Here is a 19,112-nt window from a genome sequence, read left to right as displayed (position 1 = left end):
CTGTAGACACATTTTACACACAGCGAAGGAAACAGCAGACAGTAAAGGAAGCAAATTAGAGTTCCCAGAGGACTGATGGAGATAAACCATTATGTATGTCACACTTAAAAAGGAAACTCAAAAAACTTTCATTTGAGTCATCACAAAAGCTCTGCTCTCATGAATAGCTTGCACAGCAGTACAAACATTAGAAGGAGTATTGCTTTTCCCCTGTGGTATGTGTACACATCTCAGGGTCAGATGGGAACTTATACATACTTACTGGGAGGAATTTTGTGCATTCTTCCCCTTAGGTATTTTCTTTCATTTCTATTATTAAACTATTAGCATAAGAAACACTCACTCATAGTTAACTCCACATCTAGAAGAGTGATGCTTCCTTTCTAGAGCCTCTCTTTAAGCAACCGAAATAATTTTTATCAATACTTCTTTTTTCAAAGTTTGGTTATTTTAATTTCTATATAACACAGAACTAGATGATATAATTTCTTTAATTAAAAGAAATCCTTGCTATCCTAGTAACAGTCCTGCAGGATTTCTTATTCCCTTTTTCCATTCTCTCCATTTTCTTTTTCACTTTCAAATCACTCAGCCGTCCCGTAGCAATAGCAACTTTAAAAGGCATGGCAAAGGAAAAAGCTCCTGCAGGATGTCTCCTCATGGAAGAATCTTGCCAACTCCACCTTCACACCTTCCTCTACCTTCTTCACGTAAACAACAGTGTGATGCAAATTCTCTAGTTTAATAGGCAAGTCACTTCTCCCGTTCCCCCTACGTGGAATTTCAGGTGTGAGGCCAAGATACACAGTATTAAAGATAAGGATTATAAAAAATCGGGACATCCAAGGTTAAAATGTCTGAAGATGTCAACAGCGGTTCAGAATCTTAAGACTTGCTTGGTACAATACAAGCATTGAAGTACGACAGCTATGACAGATTTAAAAGAATTTTGTGAGTTTCATACAATTCACATCGCTGCCATAACACAATATAAACTCAAATTTCGTAACAAACTGAAATACACGGTCAGGCAGAACCAAAATGCCTCCACGTAAGAGGTGTCAGGATGGACTCCTGGCAAAAATTTTAAGCCAGATGTCTAAGTATTCTCCGCTCATGTTCAGGTACAAAAATGGACATTCATTTCTGCTAAAACATGCACGGTGCAAATATGTTGGAAAAGCTGTGTTCTTCAATGAATATCATGTGTCCGTGTGCGCGCGTTGGAACTGTTCACGTGTGAGAACATGTTTTCAGCGGAGGGCATATTTGCAAGAGCTGGAAATCGAGCCCCTCAAGCGTAGGAGAAAAAAAGTCACACTGACTTTATATCCTTCTCCCCCACTTTTTTGCGCAGTTGGCAAAACCAACACTTCCATTTGTCACATTACAAGCCAAATGCCGTATTTGGTTCCTTTTATACCTATTCAGCATGACTCAATTCAAGCAGAATTGGAAGATTACTTGGGAGGGCTGGATGCGTACGCTTTTTAGAAAAAACACTATTGGAAGAGAATACCTCCAAACCGGAAGGTGTATCTTTAAAAGACAAAGACCACTGTTTTATATATTGCAATGAAAGCATCCTCCCAATATGCTTTTGTTCAAACTTCTTCACCGAAGAAAACAAATGGGGGAAAAAAAAAAATCTGGGTGGAGAGTACAGTTCAGAAGTTATCAACCCTAAAAGATAAACTCCTGGAAAGTCCTCCTAGAAAATGATTTAAGCTGAAAGCCACTATAATAATCACTCACCTGTTCTTGCTGCTGCTTAGCCAGCTCCATTTGTTGGCGTTGTTTTTCGATCTGTGATGCAGCCAGTTTCTTCTGTTCATCATGAGCTGCTAGCAGCTGTTCTCGCAAACTGGTCAGCTGATTGATCATACCCATGAGCTGCCTTTCTTTCTCAGCGAGGCTTTCTGGAGTCCCTGGGCATCATATGGTGAAAAAAAAAAAAAAAAAAAAAAACCAAAAAAAAAAAAAGGTAAAGAGAAGAGAGGAAATTTAGAGCTAGCCAGGTTTTTATTTCGCAGCTTCACTGTAAGCAAAGTTTCAGTAGACCCAAAGAGCAGGAGGAGCATATTGCAATATACTGCAAATTAAGACCCGTCCTTCTACAGGAAAATGAGCCACAGAGGATAATTCTGTACACAGGCTTTGATCCGGTGTCCCCCTTCAATGTTTCCTTGCCCTTTCATCTATATTTTGTTGCCTTTTTATCATATTAATAGGGGAAAAAATACTGCCTGTTTTGAAAGCGTTTCATTTTAAACATTGTTTACGTTTTGTGGGGATCAAAATCAACCCTTTGGTTTTGAAAGACAATTACCTTTGTCTCAGCAGCTTCTGACAAAGACACAGCAATGCTTTGAGGGTTACAGAACCTGTAAGGTGCTGGATACCTCCCCGGCTCCCCACGCTACCAGCACAGCACACGACAAGCTGTCAGGATGATGCTACCTGTTATATCATCTACAGCTGCCCTGATTAGGATGAAATTACACAGTATTTAAATCATCCATAACTGCTATCGCTGTTGCTGCCACCGATGAGTGTTTTGAAAGGAAGGAGTCTTGCATAAACATATCAGAAAAATGGAGTTAAACGCAATTCACCATCTCTCTCACTTCTACTACCATTAGATGGTTTTTTTATAGGAGAGTTTTCAGCAGACACAGAGAGAGGAACTGACTACCTTGCTCTCATCATCATTCTGTAAAAACTCTCCTTCTACCCAAAAAGGACAGTGGTTATAAGGGAAGGGAAGAACAAAATTCCAGGAAAAAATCAAAAGCTATGAATCATACACTAAAACAAAGAATGGCATTATTACTATATCCAGTATCATTTGACTTCGAATTTTAGAAACCAGAAAATATGTGTAGCAGCTAATCCACAGATATCTCCAATACCACCACACCCTCTCACATGAGCCAGATGAAAACCTTTCTGTAAAAAGCTTTAGGAAAGGATTAAGGCTATCGGTGCCTGTGCCTCCTCTGAAAATAGCCTGCTTTTGGGACAACCCTGCCACACAAACCTTTCTCAAACACAGGAAGCATTCTTCTGCCAATGTCACTGCTGCTCCAAAAGTGGAAAAAAAAAAAAAAAAAAAAAAAAAAGAAAATTGGCGACTATGCTAAACGTGTTCCTAGCCAACTATCAGTCAGACATGGAAAAGAGCTACTGGTAATAGCTCATTTAGTCTACCCCCCTGCCAGTGCAGGAATGTTCCCTACAATATATTTACTACAGCTTTCTAGATTGGATTGAAATGTCTGAAATGGTGAATCATCTACTGCTTTCTTTGGAAGACTGTAGCACAGCCTTAGAGGTGTCACTGTTAGGGCTCTTTGCTTGATAGTTTAATTTACATCCACTTAATTTCAACCCTGTGCTCCCAAGCAGCACCCCTTTTTGCTACGTCAGCCAAGTCCAAGCCCTTAAATGCATTTGTAGACAGCCACGTGCAAGTGGGAAAACGCAGAGAATCGACATTTTCATGTAAAGGAAATGTTACGTTGATTAACTTTTTATTAAGATGCTAGAGATTTATATGAAAATATTCTCACCACATAACAAAGAGCTACAGCAGAATATTCTCAGAGAGGCTCCAAATAAACTGTGGTACAAGCTGGAAACTTGAGAAACACACAGAAACAGAAACCATAGGACTTTAAACCTGTTCTGTCAAAAGCTGTGAGAAAGAATGGAAGCCAGTGCTAAAATACTAACACTGCTGAAGAAAACACTTTTAACTTACGTTTTTTTTATTTCAAACATTGGAGACAGAGAACTGCTGCAAGTAATGCATTTGCCACCTGGCCATACAACTAATCAGAAATGTCTACTGCCACTCTTCCATCCCTTTTTCCCTAGGAAAAAGGGTGCAGTGTTTCCAAACGGCACAGAAGAATGATTATAGAAGGCAGTTTCTTCTTTGTCCTGTCTGCAGCTAGCATGTTGGTTACTGTAGTGCCCATCTAACAAAGACTATCAGTATCCTGATACTGGCAGTATAACACACTGGGCACACTGAAACATCTGAAAACTGAGGATTTTATTTCTTTATTCAGCAGATACTTTATTCCAAACCTTTACTGAGGGGTGGGTGCGCGCAAGAGAGAAAGGGAGGAAGACCTAGAGAGAAAAGGAATACACAGGATTGGCTTCGTCCTCAAGTTAAGGGAACCAAAAAGAAATCACTGTTTTTGACAAATACACTGACACACATCAAAGATCTCCAGCCAGTACTGGTTCATCAGTGCATTTCGAGCTCCCACAGTAGCCTTCAGTTGGGAATCAAAAAGCACTTTGTAAAGTTAAATTAATCCCCGCCACACCTTCCAAAGGTGGAAAAATGTTTCCAGATGTGTAAACTGCCAGACAGAGGGGTCACAGAGTTAGTTACCGAGAGGGGGAGAAAAAGGGATTGCTGGTACCCAGCCCCGTGCTGCAAAAGCTCCCCCTTCCCCAGGACGTCCCCCCGTCCCGGCCGCGATACCCAACCACCGCACTGCCGGCGGGGGGACATCCTCCCCCTTCCTCTGATTTTACCTAGAGAGGAGGAAAAAACAAAAAAGCCTTCTTCCTCGGGAAAACAACTGCTTTATTTGAATTGCAGGACCGAGAGAGAAGGTTGGGTGAGCTAAAAGCCAGCGAAGCGTGGGTGCGGGAGACAGACGGAGCTGGGGGTGAATCCACCAGACTCAATCTCTCCACTATTATTTAGTTTTTAAAGAAACTTTGGGATGCCCAAAGGGGGAGCTTTATGTGCTAGCTTAGTAAGCACAATACATAATTCCTTTGGTTTATAAACTGGAGCGGAAGTAGTCTGACAAAAGGCAGCCTTCTTAGATTATATTTTTTTCAGCAATTTCCTTTTGCTAATAAATCAAAAAGCATATATTGATCACTGTCAGCTTTTTAAAAAAAATAATCTTTTGTTAGAGAATACTTTTTGGACAACATGGCTTAATAGGCACTTTATTTTCATGGGATTAGCCCATCCTTCCAATAGCTTCAATCATACTTAATTATAATCCCAATTATTTAAGGTATCATTCCTTGCAAAGTAAGTACTCTGACAGCCGGACTCTCAAGTGACCTGCACAAAACCTTGGGAGATCAGATGTGTGGGGTCTACTGGGAGACAGTAAGTTTTGGGGTAGATTTCCCTTTGCCTTACCCACATATCCACATAAGCCCCACTGAAGATGGACCACAGACAGTTTGGACGTTTCTCGCAGAACACTGGTAACTTATAAAAGTGTGAAAATTAAAAAGAAGAAATGTACTGGAATCAGACCGTCTTGATTATAACGTAAAGTGTTCGCATTTCGTTGAAGTTCAGGATTTTTTTTGTCACCCTCACTACCTAGCACACCCTTTTTCTAGATCTTCTTTCGCGCAAACGACCAACAAAACCACCATTTCACAGTGGCCATTCGTAAAGTACTGAGTTGGCGTAAGGAAGGAAGGCTAAATGATCCTCGACGTTCTTTATGTGATGGTGAGCTGAGGGCCACTACACAAGTACCTTCAGTGATAGGAATTTTTTCTGGTGCCCCTGAAGGCACCGCAGAGTCAGCCTGCCACGCTCGTCTCCCTTTCTAGATGCTGTAGGCTGTGGGCTAGGCAAGGAGGGTGGACATCTGTCCTACCACCACTGCCTTCTCTCTGTTAACCTGCCAGAGATCTAAACCTTTACCATCATGTGATGGGTTCTCGGCAGCGACAGAATTTCCATTTGAAGAATTCTGGAGCTTAGAAGGCAAAACACGTCAGTATTTTAAGTAACTCCAGCACCAACCGCATCAAGACGGTTGCTTAAATCACGCTGCTTGGGAATTCATGAAGTGTCCCCGTGGCTGCTAGCACTGCTAGAACTTGGGAGGCAGCGCAGACCTCAGCGAGGATGAGCCACCAGCCTCAGCAGCAACCTTCAGCCCCTTTGTTATTAAACTCAGGTAGAGCTGCTCCAAGTGGAACGGATTTGGGAATGGTTCTGGAGCTGGGCTGTGCTCTACACGCAGTATCCATACAGTGCTTTCCCTTTAGAATCATAGAATCAGATGGGGCTGGAAGGGACCTCTGGAGATCACCAAGTCCAACCCCACCACCGGAGTGGGTCTACCTAGAGCAGGTCCCACAGGAACGTGTCCAGGCGGGTTTGGAATGTCTCCAGAGTAGGAGACTCCACCACCTCCCTGGGCAGCCTCTGCCAGGGCTCTGCCACCCTCACAGCAAAGAAGTTCCTCCTCATCTTTAGGTGGAACTTCTTATATTCAAGTTTGTGCCCATTTCCTCTTGTCCTGTCCCTGGGCACCACCAAGAAAAGACCAGCCCCATCCTCCTGACTCCCTCCCTTTAAGTATTTATGAGCATTGATCAGATCCCCCCTCAGCCTTCTCTTCTCCAGACTAAGACGACCCAAGTCCCTCAGCCTCTCCTTTAGCCACGCAGCGCGGCCGGGAGAAGAAAAACAAGTGCCCATCATTGCAGTGTACAACTTGACAGCAAACTAGACCTACTTCACACAGGTATTGAGTAAGGAGTAAAAGGAGAGTGGCTGACATCAATGGCTGCCTCAAAAATTATTCTTAATTACCATCAGATCCACAACAAATACATATTGCACATTTCATGTTTAACAAAGCTTTTAACCACCAGACCACCTGCCTTTCAGGAGATTGCTGTAGGTGCTCATACTGGTCTCTCTGCCCTCTGTCACCGCAAGGGCAAAATGTGGATTTTTTCACTACTCATCACAACAACTCAGGCAAGACAGCATCCAAGTACACACTATGGGCTGAGAGAGTGAATGGCCCAAGAAAAGATGCTTTCCAGATGCGTCAGCTTATTCTCTATCACCACAAAAAGAGATTCAGAAAGAAAAAAAAAAAAAACAACACATGTTGTGGATGCAACACTCACAGCAGATGGCAATAAAAGAAGACTCAAATTAGTGGCATTCTGTATCGCCAAACCTAAACTTCATCTCAGATCAACACTATCCATAATAGTGTTTAAGTAGTAAAAGAAATTTACTCAAATGTGAAATAAACTATTACACATTCTTAGTTCTGATTCACAGTCTCAGACTGGCAGTGACAGTAACATTTAATAAACATTAGAATGAAGACACCAATATGACCAAATGACACACTTAAAGTGAGAAAACGAACAGGAGAAACCTTGGCATATCCACCCAATCAAAAAAAAAAAAAAAAAAAAAAAAAAAAGCAGAGAAACTGCTTTTGCGATCAAAACAGTAAATACTTTATTATAATTTATTAGACAGAATGAGAATGTAAATGAGAAATTAGGAAAGCCAATATTTTCTTTAACAGGCATTGGAAGCTTTTTGCTGCGAATGCTCGGGCGATGAGAAGGGTTTTCCATGCAGCCAGCCTACGGATCTGCTGGCAAGAGAGAAGGCAAGGCTCTCCTCTTCTTCAAGGGGCAAAAGAGATGGCAAGGCTCTCAATTAAACATCTAGGAATGTTATCAATCAGGGCCGCTCACGTGCATGCTCCCGCACACCCATACAGACAGGGAAATTTATCCCCGGAGTCAGTTTACTATCAAAGTAATTAGGTAAAATAGCTTTTGAACTGTCAGCAGCTGTCTTTCAAAGAAAAAAAAAAAAAATCAAAGAAAACAATGTGCGAGTACAAAGCCTGGAAGACACAATAATATTGTATTACGTTCACATCGTTATCTGTGGTTACAAAAGAAAAGAAAAAATCCTCCTGTATCTACAAAGCTTCGTAGGGGAAAAATTCAATGGATATAAGAATATTTTGAAGTACTCTGTATTCAAATAATGTTAAGATGCGTAATAATAATTAGAGCATGCCATATAGAGCATTTTTTAATTTCAAAGCATTAGCTAATTGATCTTCTTAAAGACGGTGAGCAGGCGGAAAGGCAGCGGTGTGCAATACTTTTCTGTAGGAGGAAACTCGAGGCGTGAAGTTTTTAGGAACTTGCCTGAAGTCATTCTTAACTTCGCGCCCTTTCCTTGCTGGCCTCGCTCAAGTCACCAGCACAACTGTACCAGCGAGGCCAAGAATTTCCCCGCTGATTTTAACAGGGATATACGTTATATAAACCATTAAAGGTTTGCTTGACCTGGTTTGATGCCATGTAGGGTTCTAGCTGAAGGGAGCCTATGAATGAAAGGATTATTGACGCCATCCGCCCACGACAGAACCATGCCACAACACGGTTTCCGTGCAACAACGGTGTGACAACAGTGCCATGAGGATGTAACTACAACCCATACACCAGCTCAAACCTGAGTCATCTCCAAGCATTTCCTGCAATGTGGTTTTTCAGTGCCATTTTTAAGCCAGGGACATCATAATAATATAAAATATAAATATATTTGATGCCATGTAGGGTTCTAGCTGAAGGGAGCCTATGAATGAAAGGATTATTGACGCCATCCGCCCACGACAGAACCATGCCACAACACGGTTTCCGTGCAACAACGGTGTGACAACAGTGCCATGAGGATGTAACTACAACCCATACACCAGCTCAAACCTGAGTCATCTCCAAGCATTTCCTGCAATGTGGTTTTTCAGTGCCATTTTTAAGCCAGGGACATCATAACAGTTTCAATATAAAACTGATAAAGAGCCAAGAAAGAGGTTTTTTTCAAACTGAATAGCCTAACTAAGCTGTCCTCAGAAGAATTAAACTCCTACTAGCAACAACATTATTATATCCAAAGAATAAAAATGGAATCAGCAGCCCATAAAGTAAGTATCTTTTCTTGAGGGTTTTATCCCAGTATCCAATCTTGAGAGTTCCATTCTCGTTAACTATTTTTCCTTCCCCACTCCCCAAACCCCAGTTTTAACTTTGCTCTGCCACATTAGAAATCCAAACCCAGCATTGCTCCGCTCAGTAAGGAAACTGGGAAGTAAAACAGAGAGGCCTCCTCATCTTCCTCTACTTATAAGCCAACTAATCTTTGTCATGCTCCCCCTAAAAAACAAAAAAAATAAATAAAAAATCATCTATGTAAAACCTGATAATAATTGCAAAGAGGAGCATTCTCCTCTCCGACGGCCGCGCTGCCGACGTCACCCGACGTTGTCTACGGGAGGCCATGGGGAGCTGATGCTACCTGCCTTCAGGAAACGTAGCCTGATAAACGGATCTAAGTGGCTGAGGTAAGTTCCGAATTTAAACTCTTCTCTCCTCTGTCTTTGAACAGAAATGTCAAGTGTTGATGCCCAAGCAATGAGCATGTACTTTAAATTGCCGGTGTGCGTCTGTGGGTGGACGGGGGTATGTGCTTGTGCACGTGTGCCAGCTCCCGTGATGCTCCCCTAATCGATACTTCAGAGAGCCTTTTATTATGGACTTCCACATAGCTTTTTCAGGCCAGTAAATCTTGGAGCTGCCAGGACATAAACATCTAAAAACTGGCAATTTTTCATTAAGCATTTAAGCCAACTTTACTACACAATGACTGCCATCACTTCAAACTACCTACCTTGCTAAATTAAATTACTTCATCTGATTGATACGGGAAGTCAGCATAATAAAAGAAAACTTTCCGACTGCTTTTTACTCAGCAAGCCACAGCCACCAGAAAAAGAAACACGGAAAGAAAAAGCCCAGCATTCAAACTGATTTGTCTGTAGCTACGGATTTATGTAATGAATCTTCTCTGTTTGACAAATAAAAGTCCTTTTTAGAACAGCGGGCTAGAAGGAAGCTATTTATTTCTGCATATGGACAGTCTTAATCTTTTAGGTTTCAGTGGAAGGCTTTGCAGAACGAATAAAAACAAATGATGAACAATTACCATCTTTTGCCATTACTACCCTGAAGAATTAATATTCTGTGGGGACAAAAACTTAGCCGTCTGCTCTGTAACAGACCGACACATCACTATTTCGCAACGCTGGAAAGAAGTTGTCAGGGAGTATTCTTTATTTGCTGTCAGAAAAAAAAAAAAAACCACTTTTGGTACCGTACACTGCAAACAAAGCCTGGTATTCAACCAGGTTAGGAACTTATTGTCAAGGTTACAAAAGGAATAGACAACATTTGTATTGAGACTATTTCTCAGAGGTTATTCATTGTTTTACTGTCTAGACAAGCTAGAACTAGGCTAGAGAAACAGCATTTGGTAGTGGAATTTTACACAGCAGCAGGCAAACCAGTAAAAAGTATGTATGTGTATGTATATTTGCTTTGTTTTGACAAACTGGTAATTGTAGCTCAGCAGCATTCATCTCTATCAGCACATCTTTCAGGTAATTGTAGTACAAAGGAGAACTGGTTTGGGTCCCTCTTACCATCCAATCCTCTGGATTATTTTTTTACATATAGTGGTTTGGCCTCCATGTGTTGAAACAAAACAAAGCCATTGGCATTTGCTACTTTAATTAGTTCAATTTTATTCTGTTTTCTCTATTAATAATCACTTCTTAAAAATAAGAGTTGTACTTGATTTAAATAGAAGCTGACTTTTTCTGATCAAATTAAGTACCTTTACATTAAAAAAATAAAATATATATATATATATATATATATAAATCCAGAAGAGCCCGAATTCACATTTTTGGCTTTTTAGATGCTTCCAACAAGATTCCTCCAACCATCCTTCCACAGATACTACCCTCAACTAACCTCCCACTCTAGGGTCAAATAGGAGTAGCTCCATCCAGTCACAATCTCCATTTCAGGCTTTCAGTTGGCCTGAAAGCAAATTCTGCGTTGGTGTGGCTCAATTGGCACCCTCTGCTTCTCGGCAGCCTGAGAGTATCACATTGCATTGTGATCAACCTCCACTATTTCGGCAGCTGCCAAATTTCCTCTCAAAACTCAGGATCCCCTGCATGCCACTGGGCAGGTTCCTCCCCCCGCCACCTTCCCAGCACTTTTGAAATATTAACAAAGGACTAAAGCTCACTCTCAGCAATCTGCTGCTATTAAACAACAACACACACACCCCCCCAAAAAAAACCCACCAAAAAACAGTGAAGATACTAAATAGGTTGCAATAATATTGAATTTATCACAGTTAAAAGCCAACAACCAGACATATCTTACCTCCTTCACTTATGACTCTCTCACCCTCCTTCTCTCCCCACTCCAAATACAATCCTATCCACAAAAAATAATGCCAAACATCCACATCTGACACAAGTTTGCAAACATTTTTCAACCACTCATTTGCCAAATGCAAAATTCACCCAGCTCCTAAGCAAGGGCGCAGCTTGCACACATCTCCTGGGGATCTGTGCTTGATCAGTCAAAGGTTTAAACCCGGTGTCTTCCCCATGAATAATCTCTCACCCCTCCCCCTCCTCCCTCCCGTCCGCATCTAAATGCAGAATCCCCAGCTTCCTTGTCTTCAGTTTACAGATTATGCGATCCAAAGTGTCACTCACTGGATTACTGCACATAACCTGAGCACTACCCAAAGATTACTTGTCTTCAACTTGTCCAGCATTACTTAAATGGAATTATCCGTCACAATCCATACACGGAATCTGCACAGCCCACTTATCTCAAGATTCTGCGTGTCACCTACCAGATTATCCGTTTTAATCCATACATTGAATCTACATAACATATGTCTTTAATTCACGGGCTCTGATGAGCTATAGTATCACTGAATGGATTATTTCTCTTTATCCATTATTGGCAGTCGTAAGACCGCTCACTGCACCCTCTCTCCTGCCCCATCTTCCGAACGGGGAAGGAAGATTAGAGCCTCCAGCAAACACAGCTCCATGGCACATCAAACACGGCTTGATATAATACCTGCACTCACACTTCACGGAACTTGGAGCCCTGTTTCTCACACGAAACAAACGTGTGTGTTATCGTGCACTGAAGATTAGGATTGGTAGGCTAACCTTGCTTTCAATTAGGCTCCTAAGTCTGTGGTTACTCCCGTACAGTCTTTGGAGCCACCTACATTTAAGTGGCTACAACGAAGAGCTGAATTTACCCTAATGATGATCCCGTTCTGAGGGAGAGCAGAAAACACTTCACCCGAGTTGTTTGGGAACTAACCTGTACAATAGAGAAGGATTTTCAAACAACAACAAAAAAATCAGGTTCAGGCTTGCCCGGTCTTTCTTGAGAGATTCAGGCGCAATCACTGTTCACAATGCCTTCACTTCAACAGAAAACCAACTCGGAAAGATTAGAAACAGAAGTCAGTTTAGCCTTTTGTTCCACACACCTATTCAAAACTACCTAAGTGGGGAACGTATAAAATATGTATTATTATTTCTTGACAACTCTCGATAAGTGAGAGATGGACAAGATTAGCAGAGAGGCTTTGTGTACGCCCAGGAAGTTTCAAAAAGAGTTCTCATCGTGGTTAAAGCTGCCTCGCTCACATCAGCGTCAGCGAGACTGTGCACCTCATGCTGGGGTGCTGGGGGGGCCAGCACCTTCCATGGAACCACAGAATCACATGGGGTTGGACGGGACCTCTGGAGATCATCCAGTCCAACCTCCTGCCAAAGAAGGTCCACATAGAGCAGGTTGCACAGGAACTTGCCCAGGTGGGTTTTGAATGTCTCCAGAGAAGGAGACTCCACCATGGAATCATGGAATTACAGAATTGTTGGGGTTGGAAGGGACCTCTAGAGATCATCCAGTCCAACTCCCTGCCAAAGCAGGATTGACTATTACTCAGGACGGCATCCAGACAGGTCCTGAATGTCTCCAGAGAAGGAGACTTCACCACCTGGGCAGCCTCTGCCAGGGCTCTGCCACCCTCACCACAAAGAAGTCCTTCCTCACATTGGAGTGGAACTTCCCATGGTCCAGCTTGTGCCCGTTGCCCCTCGTCCTGTCACTGGGAACCACTGAAAAGAGTCCGGCTCCATCGTCCCTCAACCCACCCTTTAGGTACTTGTAAACATAGATAAGGGCTCCCCTCAGCCTTCTCTTCTCCAGGCTAAAGAGCCCCAGCTCTCTCAGCCTTTCTCCTGACCTCTAGAGATCTTCTAGTCCAACTCCCCTGCCAAAGCAGGATTGACTATTACTCAGGACGGCATCCAGACAGGTCCTGAATGTCTCCAGAGAAGGAGACTTCACCACCTGGGCAGCCTCTGCCAGGGCTCTGCCACCCTCACAGCAAAGAAGTTCCTCCTCATCTTTAGGTGGAACTTCTTATGGCCAAGTTTGTGCCCATTTCCTCTTGTCCTATCCCTGGGCACCACTGAAAAAACACCGGCCCCATCCCTCCTGATCCCCCCTCAGCCTTCTCTTCTCCAGACTAAAAAGACCTGAGTGCCTCAGCCTCTCCTCGTAAGGGAGATGCTCCCTGAAGTCTACTCAGAGGGGGCCCAACCCCAATCAAACCGAAGCCTCACCTTTGTTTTCCAAGTAGGGGGGTGGCCACTGACACTGAAGAGCATGGAAATAGACTTCTCATACCTTTTCCTATCAACGGTCAACCCTACGTGCTGCCTCTGCTGCAGTTGGTAACGTTGCTTTGGAGGAAAGCAACCACTTCCACCCTGCCATGCAGAGTATCAGGTGGCTACGCTGAAAGCAGGAAGGGGGTATAATTTTCCTTCCTGTAGATGATCGGTTTGAGACCTGAAGTTCTCTCTGCTCCACTGAATCCAATAAACTGCATTATCCGTGAATAATCCAGAGGCCTTTTGAGCCCTGTTCCGGAATATGATGGATGTAACTAAGTTTGAGCAGGCTTTAACCAATCCAATATACAGTTTTACAGCTTTATTTTAAAATATTTCAATTTAACGGCATGTTTTGTGGGTTTCACTATAGACTGACTTGTTTGGAACAGCCAGAGTAAAAATTCCAGGGATTTCAAAACAAAATTTCTTAAGAAATCTCCAGTGCCAAATTTGTCTTGCTCATTTATCCCCAGACTACCTCTCTAAACAAACAGAGGCATCCGAGTTAAAATTTCTACAGGTAAGAAGGCTTCTAGATTTTGCCCCATTTAAGGTGTAAGAGTATTCCCTTTCAGTCAAGCCCTGGAATGAAGTATTTTCCTTTTCCATTAGTAACTGGACATACACAGACCCTTCCAACTGTGGTCTTCCAACTGCAGCTAGAGCTCTGCAGACACTGGGTGATGGTTCTCCCATTTTACAGGGAGGCAGATGAACAAAGGGGGGGTGGGGGGGGCTTAAAGTAGCTGCCGAAAGCAACAAAGCCAGGAAAAGGAACAACTGAACACAAAACGTGGGAGTCTGGTGACTTCCCAGCCATCCACCAGCTCCCCCCCTGTCTTTGATAAAATATTACTGTTCTTGAACTTAAAAAGAAATAACAGTAATAGAAAATAAAGCCTTCTGCTCCATTCCTCTTCCTTCCAATCTCTCCCAGAGAATAAAACTCAATAGTAATAACACAGACCTGGGCATTAACAAGATGTAGCCTAGTGCTGAGACTTGAGCACATGACATACTAAAACTCCCCCAGATCTAATGAAAAACACAATGAAATTTTGAACAGTTAAGTGGAAAAAACTATTCAGCGCATAAGACAGTTGGGCAGTACAGCTTCTAGTGCTGTCCACATTCCAGGGTGTATTAATAATAAGACACTACTTGTGCAGGGTTTCCAAATATCACTAATAGAGAAACGAGGGGGGAAAAAAAAAAAAAAAAAAAAAAAAAAAGTGCAGCTGCCAAGCCAAATATAGAGCAAAGTTAATTAAAAAATCACAACTGGAAAACTTAATAACTCTACGCTCCTATAGAAGGACAAAAACGTTTCCTAGCATAATATATGTGTGTTTGTACACACATACGTGAGTATAAAACAGCTCGACTCGCACACCTTTCATGTCGCCTGACTAAATACAGCTGCAATACAGCTGAGCCATTGTTTGTTGGCTGCTCATGGCTGGCGGTGCCATGAAAACCGCATTCCTGGGCACTAAATAATCAGCCTGCCTGACCCCCCAAGAACCTGTAAGTCAAATTCATTTACCCCCAGAGGGCAATGCTCTATTGTATCCTCCCTCCTTTCTAGCCACCTAGGAACAATGGACAATAATTGCAACTGTCACGGCAGTCAGAAGGAAAAATAAACCAGTGCCTGTTTTCACAGCTTACTGCCAAACCTGATCCAAACACCTAATAACCATGCCCCCAACCATAGAGCCACAGTCGCACTAAAAAGCCTCAGATGTGAGGCTTTTGAACAGAGCTGCAGAACAATAACTCGACTTGTGTTCAAAATATGAAGCTAAAAAACAAAAATTAAAGCAAAGAAAACTCTTCTTTGAGGCTGTGCTGTTGCTCCCCATCCTTCTCCCCCCACCCCCCCGGGGCAAGACTGAAAGGACTGTTGAATTTCTTTCGTGCTAGCACATAGCTGCTGCCGCCGCTTTCAAGTTTAGCTTTGTGAAAGGGAAAGAGAGGAAAGGAGAAAAAAAAGATTGCCCTCCAACAGAACAAGATCATAAGGACTGGGAACGGGCCGCCTCCTCAGCAGAGAATCCCTGGGAGTCCTTCTCCGGGCACACCAAGAGTTAAAGAGGCTCCAGACAACACGCAAGAACTGCTGAAATACACACCCAAAAGTGGATATGAAAGCCGCCTGTGTACTTTGGGCCTCAAACACCTTAAAGATTCATCAGTTCGCGGGCAGAGGATGGATGATGTTATTTTAAAACAGTCTCCTTTCAAAAACCAGAGCCCTCCGATAAGCCCGGTGGCTCCCCCGCCTCTTTACAACCTGTTGCTTCATGCGCACGGGGAAAACCCTGCTCAGTGGGAACAGAGAACCCAGGATTTGGCCCTCTGTTAGAATAATAATCATCATCATCATCATAACTTCTCTGCCTATTTGGGGCCGAAGCAGTATATTCTGTCTGTTAGAATAATAATCATCATCATCATCATCATAACGTCTCTGCCTATTTGGGGCCGAAGCAGTACATTCTGCTTTAAAGTTATTCTACATATGTAATGACTATATGCTTTTGAATTACAGCCTCTCGGGGAGAAGCTAGGGGAAGCAAGTGGCATACTTTCCAACTTGTGTAAGCCTGTGGACTAGCACAAGCTAATGCTGGTGGCTTTATGGGTGACAAGCTGGAAGGCACATATAATTAAAATAACACCATCTTTGCACGCGTACCAACAGGCCAACCTCTCAGAGCACGTCACGTCGTGTTCTTCACTGAACGCTGCCCACCTCTCGGGCTGAAGGTCCTTAAATCTAGGACCTTGGGATCAGGGACCACATGGGCAAATAAACAAACAAAAAAAATAACGGAGAGAAACAAAACCTAGTTTGTCAACATAAAAGAAGGCTTTAATTTTAATCTGCCTTGACTTTCACGTTTCCGAAACAACATTGGCTTTGATTTCGCTGCTCCAGATGCACGCTGATATAAATGGGAGAAGAATCAGAGTCCCTGTTTCTTTTCAGAGAGATAATGGCTGCTCTGGAAACTCCAATTTTTGACACACGTGCATATTGAGTCAGCTCCTCATCACAACCACGGAGGAAGAATTATAAAAATATTAAATTAGATGAAAACAAACAACTACAGGTTCCGTAAAATGACCTCACATATATAAAATGGGGAAATATCTTGGCACAGCAGAAGCTACTGCTGCTGGAGAGTGGTCAAATTTTGTCATTTTCCTTCTGGAGTACAGCTTTAAAAGAACATGCTTTAGTGCACAGATGTTGTACGCTGTCTTTTAAAATCTGCACTGGCTAATTTCGGTACCTAGAGGTATCATTACACAAACTTTGCTCTCTTTTTTTTTTTTTTTCCCCTACATGCAGAAAAGTCAAAAAAATCTACATCATCAAAATCTGTCCAAAAATTAACAAGGACTTCTGATCGCTCTCAGCTTCCAGAAGCTGAGCTCTGCTATACTCTTGATAATACATAAACCCGTGTTTGATATGTGAATTGATTGGGTTTTTTTCCAACCCAGCAATAGGATGTGTCCTCTTACAACACAGAATGATATATATGCAACAAAAGCTTCACGTAAGTTCATTCACTTAGGGCAATATACCATTTAATTTGTTTCTATTATCACAGATGGAGAGCACACATTTCATTTAAGCCCCAAATTACGACGTTTCAAGGGGAAGGGGAGAGGAGCAAACAAACAAAGTTCCATAAAGCCAGTGGTATCTCTATAGTCATTCTCAATTTGCTTTAGCACGGAAAGAGCGTTACCTTTTATTTCTCCAAAGTTCCCTGATCCCATGGCAAGAAGCTTGTCTTTCCAGTCCTTTGATAGTAGCTTTTCAATACTGGGAGTTTCTGAGTGAAGGGGGGGAAAAAAAATGTAAGCAAATCAACATGACTGTCTCCACAATAGAACTCATTAAAAGTCTCTCTGCTAAAAATAAGGCCAACCCTATTCTGGGCCCCAGTCCGTAATGACTTCATCAACAAACTGATAAGGGGGGAGGGGGGGGGGGGGGAGGAAAAAAAAAAAAAAAAAAAAAAAAAAGAGTGTGCTTTGTCACCTGCTGTTTCAAACCCATTAGCTTTTTCCTCTTGCGGAACAAAGCCCCGGTAATTCTGTATGACAATGGGCACATATAAACCTGCAGTTCATTGTTTTTCAATTTGGTGAACAAGTTACTGCCCATAATGGATGCCTGTCAATTTCTGGGTGTTAGTCTGCAGTCAAAAAATAATTATGTTGATAAAATGCAGAGTAAAGAGAGAGCGAGAGAGAGAAAGAGTGAGAGAGAGAAGCAAAGAATTAGCTCCTAAATCTGCTACATGTAATTATATCCCTCTGAGTGTTTACAATTACATCCACTTTATAATGTGTGTTTAAACATCGTGTGGTGGTAAGCATACTGTGGAAAGATTTTCCAGTAACACGCACATTATAAATAATAATAAAAAGTTGGGTATGAAAAAAAGCTTTAAAAGATTGCAAAATCCAGAGGGAGAAAAGGCATTGCTTAGAATGGAAACCCATTATTTGCTCATTTCAGATTCTATCACTTCCTTTAAAATAAAATAAAATAAAATATATTTGTTCGGTATTTTCAGGAAAAATGCAGTGAGGGTGTGGATGGGTCTGATATTTATGTCTGTAACTCTTGTATTCTGACCTCTTTTTGTGTAGAATTTTAATGCATAAGTAAATATAAATGCTAATAAAATTCAGAGAACATTAAACTCAATTCCAAACAATGTAATTGTATATTCTTGTCAGCATTTAGATGGGTACACAATTACAATAGCTTTCAATCCCACGATTAGCACTGCATTCAGTTAGAAAATGGAGTGTACTAAAAGATAAGTGTCCCAGTATGCGCCATCTAAATAACAATACCCACACTTATTATCTGGATCTAAGACATATACTGCTATTCTCCACATTTGTGTTTATGTGTATTTGTATTTGTTCAGGCATTTGTTTACCCCCTACCAGGAGCATAAAGGGAGTACATGTTAACTTATCAAAGGGACCGTCTGGCCTAGAGACCATACAATTATTAGCAACTGGTTAATTTTCCCCACAGTAAAAACCATTACGAGCAACCTTCATTATCTCGTTTGGCTAATTCCGCCTCCTTTCTTGAAGCCCCAACTCAAAGCTGGGAGGACGCCACCCCCTCGGGATGGAGGGGGGTGTCTCTTCTCCTCTTCTCCCCTCTCCCCACGGCGTCTGTCGCCCCCGAGGGACTCGGAGAGCCCACCCCCCCCTCGGGCCGACCCCTGGCAGCCCACCAGGAAGGTAGAAACAGCTACAGGGGGGAGGGCGCAGGGATGCACCCTTGCTTTAGCCGACACCCCCCACCACCATCAAGGTGGGTAGGGGCGCCCACCCAGCCCCGGGCAGCAGCTCGGGGGGGTGCGACTCACCGCATCCCACCTAAAGCAGAAGAGATTGGATTTGGGTTGGGGTTTGGTTTGGGGGTTTGTTTTTTTATTATTTATTATTCTATAAAGCGGGGAGAAGCCGCGGCGCAGTGGCCGGCGGGGCCGCCAGCTCCTGGCACTTGCACAAGCGACTTCTGAAGTTTGCACCCACCAAGGAAACCCGGCTCCCAAACGGACCTGAATAGGTCAAAAAAAAAAAACGCCGCTTGCTTTTTATTTTTTTTTTTTCCTCTTTTTTTTTTTTTTT

At 42.5% G+C, this 19,112-nt stretch overlaps 1 protein-coding gene across 5 annotated transcripts in view; it reads right to left on the bottom strand.

Annotated features, from left to right (window-relative positions):
* SOX5 (SRY-box 5) overlaps positions 1-19,112 on the bottom strand; it is a 673,706-nt gene that overhangs the window by 155,503 nt on the left and 499,091 nt on the right. For all 5 annotated transcript variants that reach the window (XM_014959575.1, XM_014959577.1, XM_014959574.1 and 2 more), the window contains 2 exons: positions 17,192-17,278; positions 1,756-1,928 (listed from right to left, as the gene is read on the bottom strand). In XM_014959575.1, coding sequence (XP_014815061.1) covers positions 1,756-1,928; positions 17,192-17,278 — 260 coding nt within the window. The remainder of the gene's footprint in view (positions 1-1,755; positions 1,929-17,191; positions 17,279-19,112) is intronic.

Source organism: Calidris pugnax, unplaced genomic scaffold, assembly GCF_001431845.1.
Source record: "Calidris pugnax isolate Ruff unplaced genomic scaffold, ASM143184v1 scaffold316, whole genome shotgun sequence".
Lineage (NCBI taxonomy): Eukaryota > Metazoa > Chordata > Aves > Charadriiformes > Scolopacidae > Calidris > Calidris pugnax.
Note: the sequence above shows the minus strand (reverse complement) of the source record. Positions and strands in the feature narration are given on the sequence as shown.